Raw genomic sequence first — 13,958 nt, forward strand, 5'->3', positions numbered from 1 at the left:
TAAACAGACCAATAACTTGCAATGAGATACAAGCAGTAAATTAAAAAAAAAAGTTCATGCATAGGCAGAATTAATATTGCTAAAATGGCCATACTACCAAATGAAATAAACATATTCATTACAATCCCCATCAAAATACCAATGACATTCTTCACAGAACTAGAAAAAAAGTTCTAAGTATCATTTGGAAGAATAAAAGACCCAGCATAGCCAAAGTAATTTTAAGCCAAAAACAATGCTAGAGGCATCATAATACCTGACTCCAAATTATACTACAGAGCTACAGTAACAAAAATGCACGGTATAACATAAAAACAGACAAATAGACCAATGGTACAGAATAGAAGACACAGGGACAAATCCACATACAGTCATCTCATCCTTGACAAAAGTGCCAAAAACATACATTTGAAAAAAAGACAACCTTTTTAACAAATGGCGCTGGTACAACTGGTTATTCAGATGTTGAAGAATGAAACTAGACCCTCACACAAAAATCGATTCAAAATGGATCAAAGATCTCAGAATTAAATCAGAAATTATGAAACTCCTAGAAGAAAACACAGGGTCAATATTCTAGCTTTTAGGCACAGGCAATGACTTTTTCAACAGGACACTGAAAGTTCAGGAAATAATGCCAAGAGTTAATATGTGGGACAGCATCAAATTAAAAAGCTACACAGCACAGGAAACAATTAGGAAGAGGAAGAGAGAACCCACAGAATGGGAGAAAATCTTTGCTAGCTACTCTTGTGACAGGATTCATATGTAGAGAATATTAAAGAGCTCCAAACACTTTATACCAAAGAAAAAAGACCCAATTAATAAATGGGCAAATGAATTAAACAGATACTTCTTAAAAGAAGAAATACAAATGGCCAACAAATACATGGGAAAATGTTAAACATCATTAGCAATTAGGGAAATGCATATCAAATGTGTATACGTACACTGAGATTTCATCTCACACCTGTCAGAATAGCAGTCATCAAGAATAAAAATAATGCTGGAGAGAATATGGAGAAAAAAAGAACACTCTTACACTATTGGTGGAACTGTAAGTTAGTAGAGCCACTATGAAAATCAGTATGGAAGCTCCTCAGAAGAGTAGGGTTGGAACCACCATATGACCCAGCTATATCATTTCTCAGTATTTATCTTGAAGAATTAAAGCCATCTTACTACAGGGATATATTCATACCCATGTTTATTTTATTTTTGGTACCAGGGGCACTTAAATACTGAGCCACATCACTGGCCCTTTTAAAATTTTGAGATAGGGTTGCTCAGTTGCTGAGGCTGGCTTTGAATGTGAAATCCTCCTGCCTTAGCATCCTGAGCTGCTGGGATTACAGGCATGTGCTATCATGCCTAAGTTTACCATTGAGCCTGGTCACACCCATGTTTATAGCAGCAAAATGCACAATCACCAAACTATGGATCCAACCTAGGTGTCCATCTACAGATGAATGGATGAAGAAAATGTGGTATATATACACAATGGAGTTTTATTCAGCCATAAATAAAAATAAAATCATGGCATTTGCAAGAAAATAGATTATGCTAAGAGAAATAAGTCAAATGCAGAAGGTCAAGGGTTGTATGTTTTCTCTCATACGCAGAAGCTAGAGAAAAAAGAGGAAAAGAAAAGTGGGGGTGGATCTCCTAAAAATCAGAAAGAGATCATTATAGGAAAGGGACCAAGGGGTAGAAGGGAGGGGTAAGTGCTGGGGACTGATATTGGTCAAATTATGTTGTCATATTGTGTGCATGTACAAATATGTTACAACAAATTCCATCAATACGTACGAGTATAATGTAAACAATAAAAAAATGTAGAAAACAAAAAAAATCCTTTTTTTATAACTGCTTAGAACACGTATGGAACAGTACACAATTAAAAAGAAAAACGACTGTCACATAGAAGGAAATATGATCACAGTGTATTGATAAGGGAAGGAGACCAATTTTTCGCTATAAACTCATATCTTTTGAATCTTGTATCATGGTTATGTATCACTGGTTCGTAAAATTCAGAGAAGGACAAATAATAACAATCTAAAAAGACCTAGTAGTCTTTCATTCTTTTTTCTGGAAAAAAAAAAGTAGGACCAATTCGTACAAAAGAAACATTTAGATTACAGGCATTATTAATGCATAAATAATTACAGGATCAATAAGAGTGGCTTACAGAAATAAATTGCAGGTGTTCCTTGACTCATGATGGATGCTCCAGTAAACACATCACAAATTGAAAACATTATAAATTAAAAATTAATACTCTTAACTTACCCAACACCACAGAACAAGCTGAATTATCAGTTGTTGACCCTGGTGATTATGTGGTTGCCTTGAAGCTATAGGTTCTCAGTGGTGCTGCTGCTGCTCAGCCTTGCAAGTTTCCTGTCACAATGTGGTAGTTTCTTATCACATTGCTAGCTTTGGAACAGATCATATTTCAAAATCTGAGGCACTGTTTCTACTGAATATGTATTGCTTTCTTACTTTATTGTAAAGCAAAAAACAAAACAAAACAAAAATTCCAGTGTCTATAACAGGAGTAGACAACATAAATGAACCAAAAATATTAGCAGGGCCAAAGAACACCACTTCATAAATACAAAGAAGCCAAACTAGAAAGAATACACAATAATCCTAGTGTGTATATATCTAACAACCACTAAAACACTTGAAGGAAAAACTGACAAAAGAGAAGAAAGAAACAATGGGTAGAAATTTCATTATTTTTCTTTCAGAAATTCATAGAAAAAACAGACAAAATGAATAAGAAGAGACTTAAATGATACAATCAACCAATTTGATTCAAAAGACAATTATGTGACAGTTCATCTGACAATAACAGAACATATTCATTTTACATCAATATGGAATATTCACAAAGACCATATGCTGGGTCATAGAACAATTCTGAACAAACTTAAAGGAATGATAGCATATAGGTTCTCTAATCTGATGAAATTAAATTAGAAATCAACCGACACCTAAAACAAATTCTGACACTTGGAAATTAAACTGCACTTCTTAACAATCTATGGATCAAAGGATAAATCACAGGTAGGTGGTATTTTGAATAGAAAAAGTTTGAGAGATGCAGCTATAGCAGCTATTAGAGGAGAATTTATAGGTTTAAAAGTAATGAAAATAGCAAGGTACAGAGCAGGAGTTAGACTATGTCTACCCTACAGTAAATATAAGTATAGGGATTATACCCTGCTTTGCACAGTTTTATATTGCCTTCAACAGTGCCAGCACATAGAAGCCACAGTGTTTGTTAAAGGACTGAGTATGCCAAGTGACGAAACATACATGTGTTTATAAGAGATTAAAATATTTCAGGAAAGATGTATTAAAAACTATAACAGATTCTGTTGGAGAATTAGGGGTGGGACCTGAGTGGCAAAATAAAGACAATGGAAGGATAAAATTGTTAACATTTATATATTAGTATATAATTAGAAGATGATAAAACTTAACATGCATATCACAATTATTTGAGCATCACCTACTTGTTACTCTACTTGACTGCCACTTTCCATGTGAGAAAATAAAGAATCATGGTGATAACCATCACTCATCAGGTACCTGTTTGTATGTTTGCTATTGACCTGCAGGACTACTTCCTTCCTCTTCTCTCACCTTACAAGAGACAGTTCTCACAATTTAGTCTTGCTGACTTCTCAAGGACATAACTTAGGATAAGAGATCGTTTTGTCTACATGTTCTTCTAAAAGTTGGAAAATTTCGATTAGTTTAACAGTCTTTCTCCCACTAGATGGCACTCTGACTTAACCAATCAACAAACTGGCCCCTTCCCTCAAACTGTGGCTAACTGTCCAATAAACAGATCTATCCAAGGGATAAGTGAATCATCCAAAGATTTTTCCAAAAGCATGTGAAGGACTTACTATACACATACAGAATCACTTTCCAAGGTAGAGGATACATGTGCATTTCTAAACCAAGATTCCTAATTCCCAAAACTGGCTGAAAAAAATGATGAATTGGAACTGGGTATTCTTCTCTTTAATAAAAGTGTAAGTTAATACTTTAGTTGTACTTTAAAGAGTAGAATTTTAAGAGAATCATATTAAAGAAATATATCACATAAACATAGTAAAGAAATACATAACAGTGTGTGTTAATTTATGAATGTCTCTCCCAAAAATCATATGCTGAAACCTCATTGCCAACATGGTTGTGTTAAGTAGAATCTTTAGGAGGTGACTAGGAGGTGACTAAATTAAAAGGGTAAAGCCCTCATGGGTAGGATTAGGATCATTATAAAAGGGCTTGAAGGACAGGGTCCATTCCCATCTTCCATGTGAGGATACACTGTCTTCTCTGGAGCAGAGCAACAAGGTGCCATCTTATAAGCAAAGACCAGGCTCTCATTGGACATGAAACCTGCCAGTGTCTTGGTCTTGGACCTCCAGCTGCCAAAACTGAGAATTTTTCATTGTCTATAAATTACCCATTCTCAGGTATTTTGTCAAAGCAGCACAAAATGGACTAAGACAGAGTGATTCTATAATAGTTATAAATTGTATATTTTGAGGCTATAGAAATATTTACTAGTGGTATGATTCATTGATCTAGAAGAATATAACCTATTTCAGGTTTCCAGCAGAAATGCACTCTAGGAGCTACTGATCCCCTACATGATGATGAGGAAGAGGAGGAGGAAGGAGAAGAGGAGGAAGAAGGAGAAGAGGAAGAGGAGGAGGAGGGGGGAGGAATGAACAAACATCTTATTAGATTCAGTAATAATCTAGTAGGCTGGCTTTTACATTGAGACCATTTGCTAAATCTAGTGAATGAACATGGGGAAAAGGAGACAAGGCTCACAGTCCAGTCAAGGTGAAGAATATAGGAGGAAATTGCCCTAAATAAAGCAGGACAACTAGATGTAACAATTAAAACATTTATCAGGGAAAAAGAACACAGATTAGCTTCAGAATTCCCCCAAAGAACAATGGAAAGGTTCTGTAGGAAAAAGAACATTTCAAGAAACTGTTCAGGAGCTGAAGACAAGAAGTAGGCACTCAAAATTATCATATTAGGGAATACAGTACTCAAGATCACATGAAAAAACCTTGATAATATAATCCATTTTATTTAGGGATGATGTAAAGTAAAATGTGGAGAAGCCACAGTAAAAGAATAGTTGGAATCCAAAGTTCTAAAATATACAATTGCTGATAAAAGATGACTAATTAATAAGATGCCTGAAGCATACATTACAACTAACCTCATGTAACTTTTTAAAATAAATCAGTTGTGGTTCAAAAAAAAGATGAATAATTATTACTTTATTTCACTTCATAATCATTGCAGATTTCATGCCAATAATTTGTTTGCAAAAAGTGGGATGCAACTCTGTGAAGTTTTAAAAAAAAAAACTTCTGCGTTGGTATTACTTATTATTAAACTGTCTTTTGTGCAAGATCAAGATGCCTAGGAGACTTGTGAATATGTGTTAATGTGGTGGTGACGATTATGTGATAAAATGAAGAAGCAAACATTAAGTATTAGTCATAAGATTAAACTCAGCAATGTAAGACCATAACAACCAGTAAGAAGAGAAACACTGTGAAGATGACATTGTCCTCATCTTTCAGAGCAGAGAATTAGAGTCAGCACAAAAACAGAACAACTCAATGACATTTAAAATCTCTTTCCAAATCTTAGGATGTCTTTTAGAAAGATGGAAAAGCATGATGGATAGGCTCTCTAAGGAAGAAGGGGTTCAACTCTGCTCAGCAGTAAAGTGAACTGGTCAAATTACTTAAATTTTCTAGCAGCATTTTTGCTAGGATTCAGCGAATACATGTGGCACTTAGAGCCGTGCTTGGGACACTGTAAGTGTACATTTAATGCTAATCATTTTGGGTTCAACTATTTCAAACTTTTTCTCTGTGTAATTCAAGAAAATTAGCATATTTTAATGTATAATATTGTACTAACCATTTTGATAAATGCCTATTTATTCATGCATAAAAGAAGTTCAGAAAGACCACAGATAAGCATTTGACTCTCTTAAACATGTCTTTTATGAATAGAACCTCTTAATTTCAACATAGTCCACATACATATTCTCCTTTAACTTTCAAATTTGGAGGATCTTTAGAAATTGTTCTATAATCAGAGTCATGAATATTATCACTTCATATGCTGTTTCTAAAGCTCATTTCACATTCTGGAATTTAATCTATCTGGAACTGATCTCTCTTTCCTATGAGGTAGGAGTCCTACTTCCCTTCTTTCCCACTAAGAATATCCAGTTATTCCTCACTACTTTGCAGTGCTAACTTTACCACAAATCAAGAGACTAAGTGTGTGTTCCACAGATCTGTTTGGATTCTTGGCATTACTTCAACACTTAATTACTTATGTTTTAATTTATAGGTTGATATCTGGTAAACTTATCCCACCTTGTTCTTAAACAGTATGCTAGTTGCTCTTTGGTTCTTTTCATTTCTGTATAGCATTGATTTTTTCAAACTTCACCCCAATACTGCTGACATGTTTATTTGGAATGTGTTAAATCTTTAGATTAATAAGAGAAACTAGCTTCTTTATAATGTCTTTCAATAATAAACCTGGTAATATCTTTCCACTTATCTACAGTTACTTTTTCAATTCTAAATGGGGCATTTTCTTCCCATACAACAATTTCTGAAATTGAAATGAGTCTATCAGTATTTCAATTTCTGAGATTTAATAAATATTCCAAATTAGTGATCTATTACTTGGAAGACCAAGGCAAGAAGATCACATGAGCTCACAAGCTCAGGACCAGCCTAGGCAAAATAGAGAGACCATGTCTTTAAAAAAAGAAAAAGAAAAAAAAAGTTATCAATTTCTTTAAAAAATGTTTTTAATCAAATAGTATTTTCTTTTAGGTCAACTTGATATTAGGAGAAAGGGCATGAAGACAGATACTCTTTTTCTAAAAGAGAAACTAACTGTTGTGCTATATGAGAAGGTTAAAGTTCAGTGGTGGTGCACACACAAGTAATCCCAGCTACTGGAGAGATGGAAACCAAAGTTCCAGGCCAGCCTTGGCAGCTTAGTGAGACCCTATCTCAAACTAAAATAAAATAAAAAAGGGCTGGGGTTTTATTAAGCAAGAGAGCACTTGCCTACTAGCTTGAGAGCCTGGGCTCACCCCTAGTACTCCTTCCCCTGAAAATGGAAGTTAAAACTCTGAATGTACACTTGTCTCATAATTTAAAGTGATCTAGATTCTAACTGAAACAAATATTAATATTAAATAAGAGTCACTGAGAAGTAGTTAAAAGCACAAACAAGAACAAAAGTAAAAGATTATAAAGCATAAATAATTACACATAAAGAGACCTACTCTTAATTATTGTTTGTTCTTTTAATTTGCTTTTTAAACTCACTTTATACTCTGTGCTTTCATTTGATTGATTCATATTGTTAATATATCTATGAAAAAGTACTCCCCTGTTAACATTCATAATATTAAAAAATATTATTGTGGACTGTATACTTTATACTTCACCTAAAATCCTTAGATATTGTCAGCATTATCTAAAAAATTATTTAGAAGGCAGCAAACAGAATTTTGCTTAATATACATATAATACATTTTAATTCAGCCTATGTTAAAATAAATACTAATAATATCCCAACTCTAATAATCCATATCCATCAGCTAATCTTCATACTTATTTTTACAAATTATAGGTAGGGAAAATGCCATGGAAATTGCAAGTCTTCTGCTTTTACAAAGGGCTATAAGCAAGGGAGAAACCCTAAGAATATCCTTCCTTCAAGAGTCAATATTCTTCTCTTCATGTATTTTACCATTTTCAAATGTCACTTATTGAACAACCTAGTCTAGCAGCTCATTTACTAGTTCTACAACTTAAATGTTTGTACAACTTTCAAAAACTGAACAGCTAATTATTGTGATATTACCATGTGGCAGAAACTGTCCTAAGAAATTCACACATATTAACTCATTTAATCTTCACAAAAGTCCCATGAACTTAAGTACCTTCACTTTTTTTTTTTTTTTTTTTTTTTTGTGGTGCTGGGGATTGAACCCAGGGCCTTGTGCTTGCAAGGCAAGCACTCTACTGACTGAGCTATCTCCCCAGCCCCAGTACCTTCACTTTATAGAGACACAAACTGAGGAACTGAGAAATAACAAGCCCAAGGTAATACACGTAGTGAGTAGCAGGGCCAAGAGATACAGGTGGTCTGACTTCAAAGCAACATTAAAAATCCCATCAGATAGTACCTCCCTGCTTCCATGTTTCAGCAAAAAATTATATATAAAAGCATGTCTATGGCCAATGAGTTAATGGAGAAAAGACAGCCTATTTGACAAATGATGCTGGGAAAACTGGATAGCCACATGCAAAAGACTGAAACTCTCACCTTGTACAAAAATCAACTCAAAATGGATGAAAAGCCTTAATGTAAGACCTGAAACTTTGAGAACTACTAGGAGAAATATAGGGAAAACACTTCAAGATACTAACACAGGCAAAAATTTCCTGAATATTACTTCAAAAGCCCAGGAAACAAAAACAAGAATTGACAAATGAGGTTACTTCAAATTAAAAAGTTTTTCACAACAAAAGAAACAACAGTATGAAGAGACAATCTATAGAATGGAAGAAAATCTTTGTGAGCTAGTCACCTGATAGAGGAATACAATATATATTAAAAAACAAAAAACAACCAAAACTTAAAAAGAACATGTTATAATCCAATTTAAAAGTGGGCAAATGATTTAAACATACTTTTCAAAAAAAGTATAAAAGGCCAATAAAAACATTAACAAAAATTGCTCAATATCTTTAGTCATCAGGGAAATCCAAATCAAAACTAGTCTAGTAACTCATCCACTATTTACACAAGTTAAACACCTGTACAGCTTTTAAAAACTGAATGGTTCCTTACTGAGATTTTATTATATGATTCTATGTCACCCCAGTCAAATAAATGGCTATTCTCTAAACAAACAAACAAAATAACAAATGCTAGGGAGAAAGTGGAGAAAAGGAAACTTTTATATGCTGTTGATGGGAATGAATTGGCATAATCAGTAAGGAAAACAGTATGGAGGTTCCTCAAATAACTAAAACTAGAGCCATGATATGATCCAGTTACTACTCCTAGGTATTTATAAAACGGAAATGAAGTCGGCTTACAAAAGTGATACCTGCATACCCATGCTTATTGCAGCACTCTTCACAATAGCAAAGATAAGGAATCAACTCAGATGCCTGTCAACAGATGGATGGGTAAAGAAAGTGTGATATATATGCACAAAGGAGTATTATTCAGCCACAAAGAGTGAAATTGTCATTTGCAGAAACACAAATGAAAATGGAAGACACAAAATAAGCTAGACATGGAAAGACAGAAAGACAAATGTCAATCGTTTTCTTTTCTCATATTCGGAAATTTTAAAAAAAGGATGACCTGAAAGTAGAAAAGGGATTATTAATGAAAGAGGAAGGGGACCTGAGGTAGAGGGAAATGGGGGATACAAGACAAGGAAGAAGGGAGAGTGGACATGAGCAAAGCATGATATATGCATGTATGGAAATTCATCCCCATTAAGTTGTGCAATTAATTTAATGCATGAATTATAATATTTTTAAAAATTACAAAACATTATAATGTTAAATATATTAAATAAAAAGAAATTCCCTTTAAAATATAATAAACAAAATATTTTAAATAAATGAAAAAAGAAAAAAGTAAAATTAAAGGCAAGCCTAAATCTGGAAATTCATTTATCTAAAAGGCAAGTAATGATTTATTAAATAACATGCTAATAGCAATGATTTAACTTTTAAAATTAGTCTTAACCAGGAAAGTCTTCCAAAATAAAGAAAAATTAATGAACAGCTGAAGACAAAAGCTATCTACATTAAGCCATGGAATAGTCAGTGGACCATAGTAGAAGAAAACAGATTATATCTCTGCAATATATGATATCTACATTGCTATACAAGTCCATTAAACATCTGTGTCTAATTTTGGAGTTAAGTTCCTTTTGTGTCCTTCCTTGTTGAAATACTTTAAAAAGAGAACCAAAAAAAAAAAAAAAAAAGTATCCTATAGCTAAAAGATAGCTCATTCTAAATTTTTGCATCTTTACTGAATTGTATACACAAAACCAAAGAAAACACCTTTCAAAGACATAGGATTCTATATCACACATTTTTAATTTAAAAATCTGGTCTGTGAAAATGTGGCTAGAGATCAAAAATAATCAGTTATCTACCAATTGCTCACTGTTTCATCCAAGTAGGATTACCTGAAAAATGTTTGATAAATTTCAGAAAGCATACTTGCCCTTTGTTTAATTACATAATTAGTATTTTTCAGCTTCTCACCTCAGAAATCCTAATGGAATACCAAAGTTAGGAGAATTTACAAAATACCATAAATAATATTTACACTCAACTAAGATGTTTCACAATATTCTAGTACAAGTTTTCTTAAAGCCTTAAATGCAAATATCACTGGAGAACTAAGGATATCCTGAATTGATTACCATAAAACAACTGCCATAAATTACAGTTGTCTCAGGCTCCAATGGCTAGATTTTCACTTAACTCATGCTTACACAGAAAGGTAGAAGAAGATAATACCAATACTTAAGATACCCCTCTATGGCCAGGAAAAACGAAATTTCTTAGGTATCACTTCTTCAATACACTGATCTGATTCCCTTAGTGAAGAGCTCTCAGAAATGCCTTTGCTTCTAAACAACCAGTTCCTTTCATCTCATGCTGTGGTGATTCAGTACTCCATACTACCATGACTTTCTGACAAAGGCAGATATCATACCTCACTGGTCCTCCAAAGTGAAGGGTGCCCTTTAATATCATTCTAACTATTTTAAACAGAGGAAAATTAATGCTGGAAGCTGTTTACAAAGAGGATAAAAGAAATATCATCGAGAGAGACAATCAGATCACTGCCGCAGGAATGTAGAACCCAGATCATATAGTGGATGTTTTAATGTTGACAGGCCTGACCAGTGGGAACCGAAGTCACATAAGGAAGAGCAACATGGAATTAAAACAAAAAGAAGAGGAATGCCCTGGCTCCTTCTTTCTTAAATCTTCCACTTAGGGTTTCCCATTGAGTTCCTGAAACTCAGTGGGAAGTCCACTGTTACTAGAGCCTAGGTAGTGAGTGCTCCTTACGTACAGAAGAAAGCAGAAAAAGGGTACAAAATGAATCTGAGGGCAAAAAAGTCCACGACCACCGTGACTTTCAGTAAAGCTGAAAGTGTATTCTCATAAATACGCTCCCCATCCAGCTAATCTCTTACTTCAGTTGTTGAACCAAATGACTCTAAGACTTCAATTGCACATTAATACTTCTTGATCATCTTTCAGATTTTCAAAGAAAAATTCCAAGAAAATCAATACCCAGAAGTATAATTCTGCCAGGCAGGATAAGAATAACCCAATTGGTAAGATTTGTATATGTTCAACAGAGGTAACAGGTAATTTGTTCTAGTCTGTCTCTTTTGCCTAGAAAGTCTAATTTGACTAATATAAAAGATACATTTTGCAGGAAATATAAAATAATCCCTAAAGAAATGATGTCAGACAACATTTAGCATAAATTATTTGAAATCATTGCCAAGTAAATGTTTCAACTGTGCTTTCTCCAAAGCATGTGTTTGGCATAGTCTTTAAAAGATATTGAACGTGTAACTATTGATGATTACATTTGTACCTTCTCATTCAACTCAAGAGAAATCAGAGGGTTCATACAAATTCTTTGGTATGATCATGATGAATAAAAATATTATTACTAAGAACTGTAAAAAGCAAACCCTAGCATTTAAAAACAAAAAATCACAGAGAAAGGGACTCTTATACACGTTTGGTGTAAATAAGGATAGTCATTATGGAATAGTACAGAGGTTTCTCAAAAAGCTAAAAACAGAATTACCACATGATCCAGCTATCCCACTACTGGGCATATATCCAAAGGAAACTAAAATAGTATATCCAAGAGATACCTGTACTACTTCATGTTTAGTTGTTCACTACTCACAATAGCTATGCATGGACAAGGAAGATGTACGTATATGCAATGGAATTCTAGTCAGTCATAAAAAGAATGAAATTCTGTCACTTGTGGCAACATGAATGGAAGTGGAGGACATATGTTAAGTGAATGAGCCAGGTACATAAAGACAAATACCATATCTTCTCACTCATATGTGGAAGTTAAAAATTTGATTGAAAATAAGCAAAGAGCAGAATAGGGGTCACTAGAGGCAAGAAAGGGTAGGGGGATGAGGAGTACAGGCAGGTTGGTACCAAATTGTTAAACAGGGAGAATAAGTACTAGTGTTTCTACATTCAGTAGGGTAATTATAGCTTACAATAATTCATTACACATCAACACAAAGAAATCATGTATGTTTGCAGAGATGGAAATGTTCCTGATTTGACCATTACATATTGTATACATGTGTCAAATTACCACATTGAGTCCTATAAAGATGTACAATTAGAAAAAGAAAAAACAAACCAGGAAAAAATTTAATGCACTATTTCATATATAAGAGTACCTGCCAAGAACAGGGACTACACTTGGCTCTAAATTGTAAATGCACAACTATATTATATTAGAACATTTTAATAACTCCCTAAAATTTCTACTGCTAGGATTTTTACCATGTATATCAAAAATTGTAAATTTATAGAAAATTGTAAAGTAAAACTTGTTTCTAAGTTTTCAATAAATTCATTTAATGAAAACATATCTATCAAACAGAGCTTTAAAAAACAGAAACAAAAACTTAAGCTGGGTGTGGTGGTGCACACCTGTAATCCCAAGGGCTCAGGAGGCTGAGGCAGGAGGATCACAAGTTCAAGGCCAGCCTCAGCAAAAGTGAGGTGCTAGCAACTCAGTGAGACCCTATCTCTAAATAAAATACAAAATAGGGCTGGGGATGTGGCTCAGTTGTCAAGTGTCCCTGAGTTAAATCCCTGTTACCCCAAAATAACAACAACAAAAAAAAAACAAACTTAAAATCTCCAAATAGCTAAGAAATTTTTGCCTATTGGAATTCCTCTATCTTCATCAAGCTAGCATAGCAGAAAGTCAAATTTGTTGGTAAATATCATGAATTTTAATTTATATGCATTTCTAAAATAAATATTCTGCCTTGACTCATGATTTTAACAGTAATCTATAGAGCTATGTAACATACTTAAAAATTATAATTTTAATAATAGCAATAAATAATATTTTATGTAATAAAGGACACTGATTACATAGACTAATGGATCACAAAGATAGAACATTCAGCGTGATAGTAATACTGAAAACATCATGTGAATTTTTATGCAATAGTGTAGTACATCCTTATAGTTCTTATAAACTTTCAAGCAAATACTTAGGTCTCCATAAATTTAGAGAGTAGAAAAATAGTAACATTATGATTTTAAAGGTAAAAAAGGTAACATTCTTTTATAAAACAACAATGAATAGAAAATAATTGAGAATAAACTACCACATTGTTGCTATTTTTAAAATACTGCCATCTTTCTGTTGTTTATCAAATATAATTTAATGCAAAACAACCACAACCTTATTTATTTATTTCTTCTCTATTTTACCAATGAAAGTAGCTTTTCCTGTGAACACTCACCATCCACTCAGATATAATAACATCCACTTTTTCTACAGGAAGATGAACTTCTTCAATTCTTCCTTTAATTAGTATAATAGTATCTTCAAGTTTATTCAGTCTGAAAATTATCATAATGAATTGGATTAGTATGTGAGAAGATTTTGCAAGTTAGCTGAATTACATAAAATTTTCACTGACTATTCACATTTTAAGGAAAAAAAAGTATGTTCAGAATTTATCCCCTAAGTATTATAATTATTGTTTGGTCACTCCT

The 13,958-nt window shown here is 33.4% G+C and overlaps 1 protein-coding gene across 1 annotated transcript in view; it reads right to left on the reverse strand.

Annotated features, from left to right (window-relative positions):
• Positions 1-13,958, reverse strand: part of PRMT3 (protein arginine methyltransferase 3) — a 132,861-nt gene that overhangs the window by 83,326 nt on the left and 35,577 nt on the right. Inside the window, exon 10 of the mRNA XM_079101862.1 lies at positions 13,703-13,802. Within this exon, the coding sequence (XP_078957988.1) occupies positions 13,703-13,802 (100 nt within the window). The remainder of the gene's footprint in view (positions 1-13,702; positions 13,803-13,958) is intronic.

This window comes from Sciurus vulgaris (assembly GCF_902686455.1).
Source record: "Sciurus vulgaris genome assembly, chromosome: 11".
NCBI lineage: Eukaryota > Metazoa > Chordata > Mammalia > Rodentia > Sciuridae > Sciurus > Sciurus vulgaris.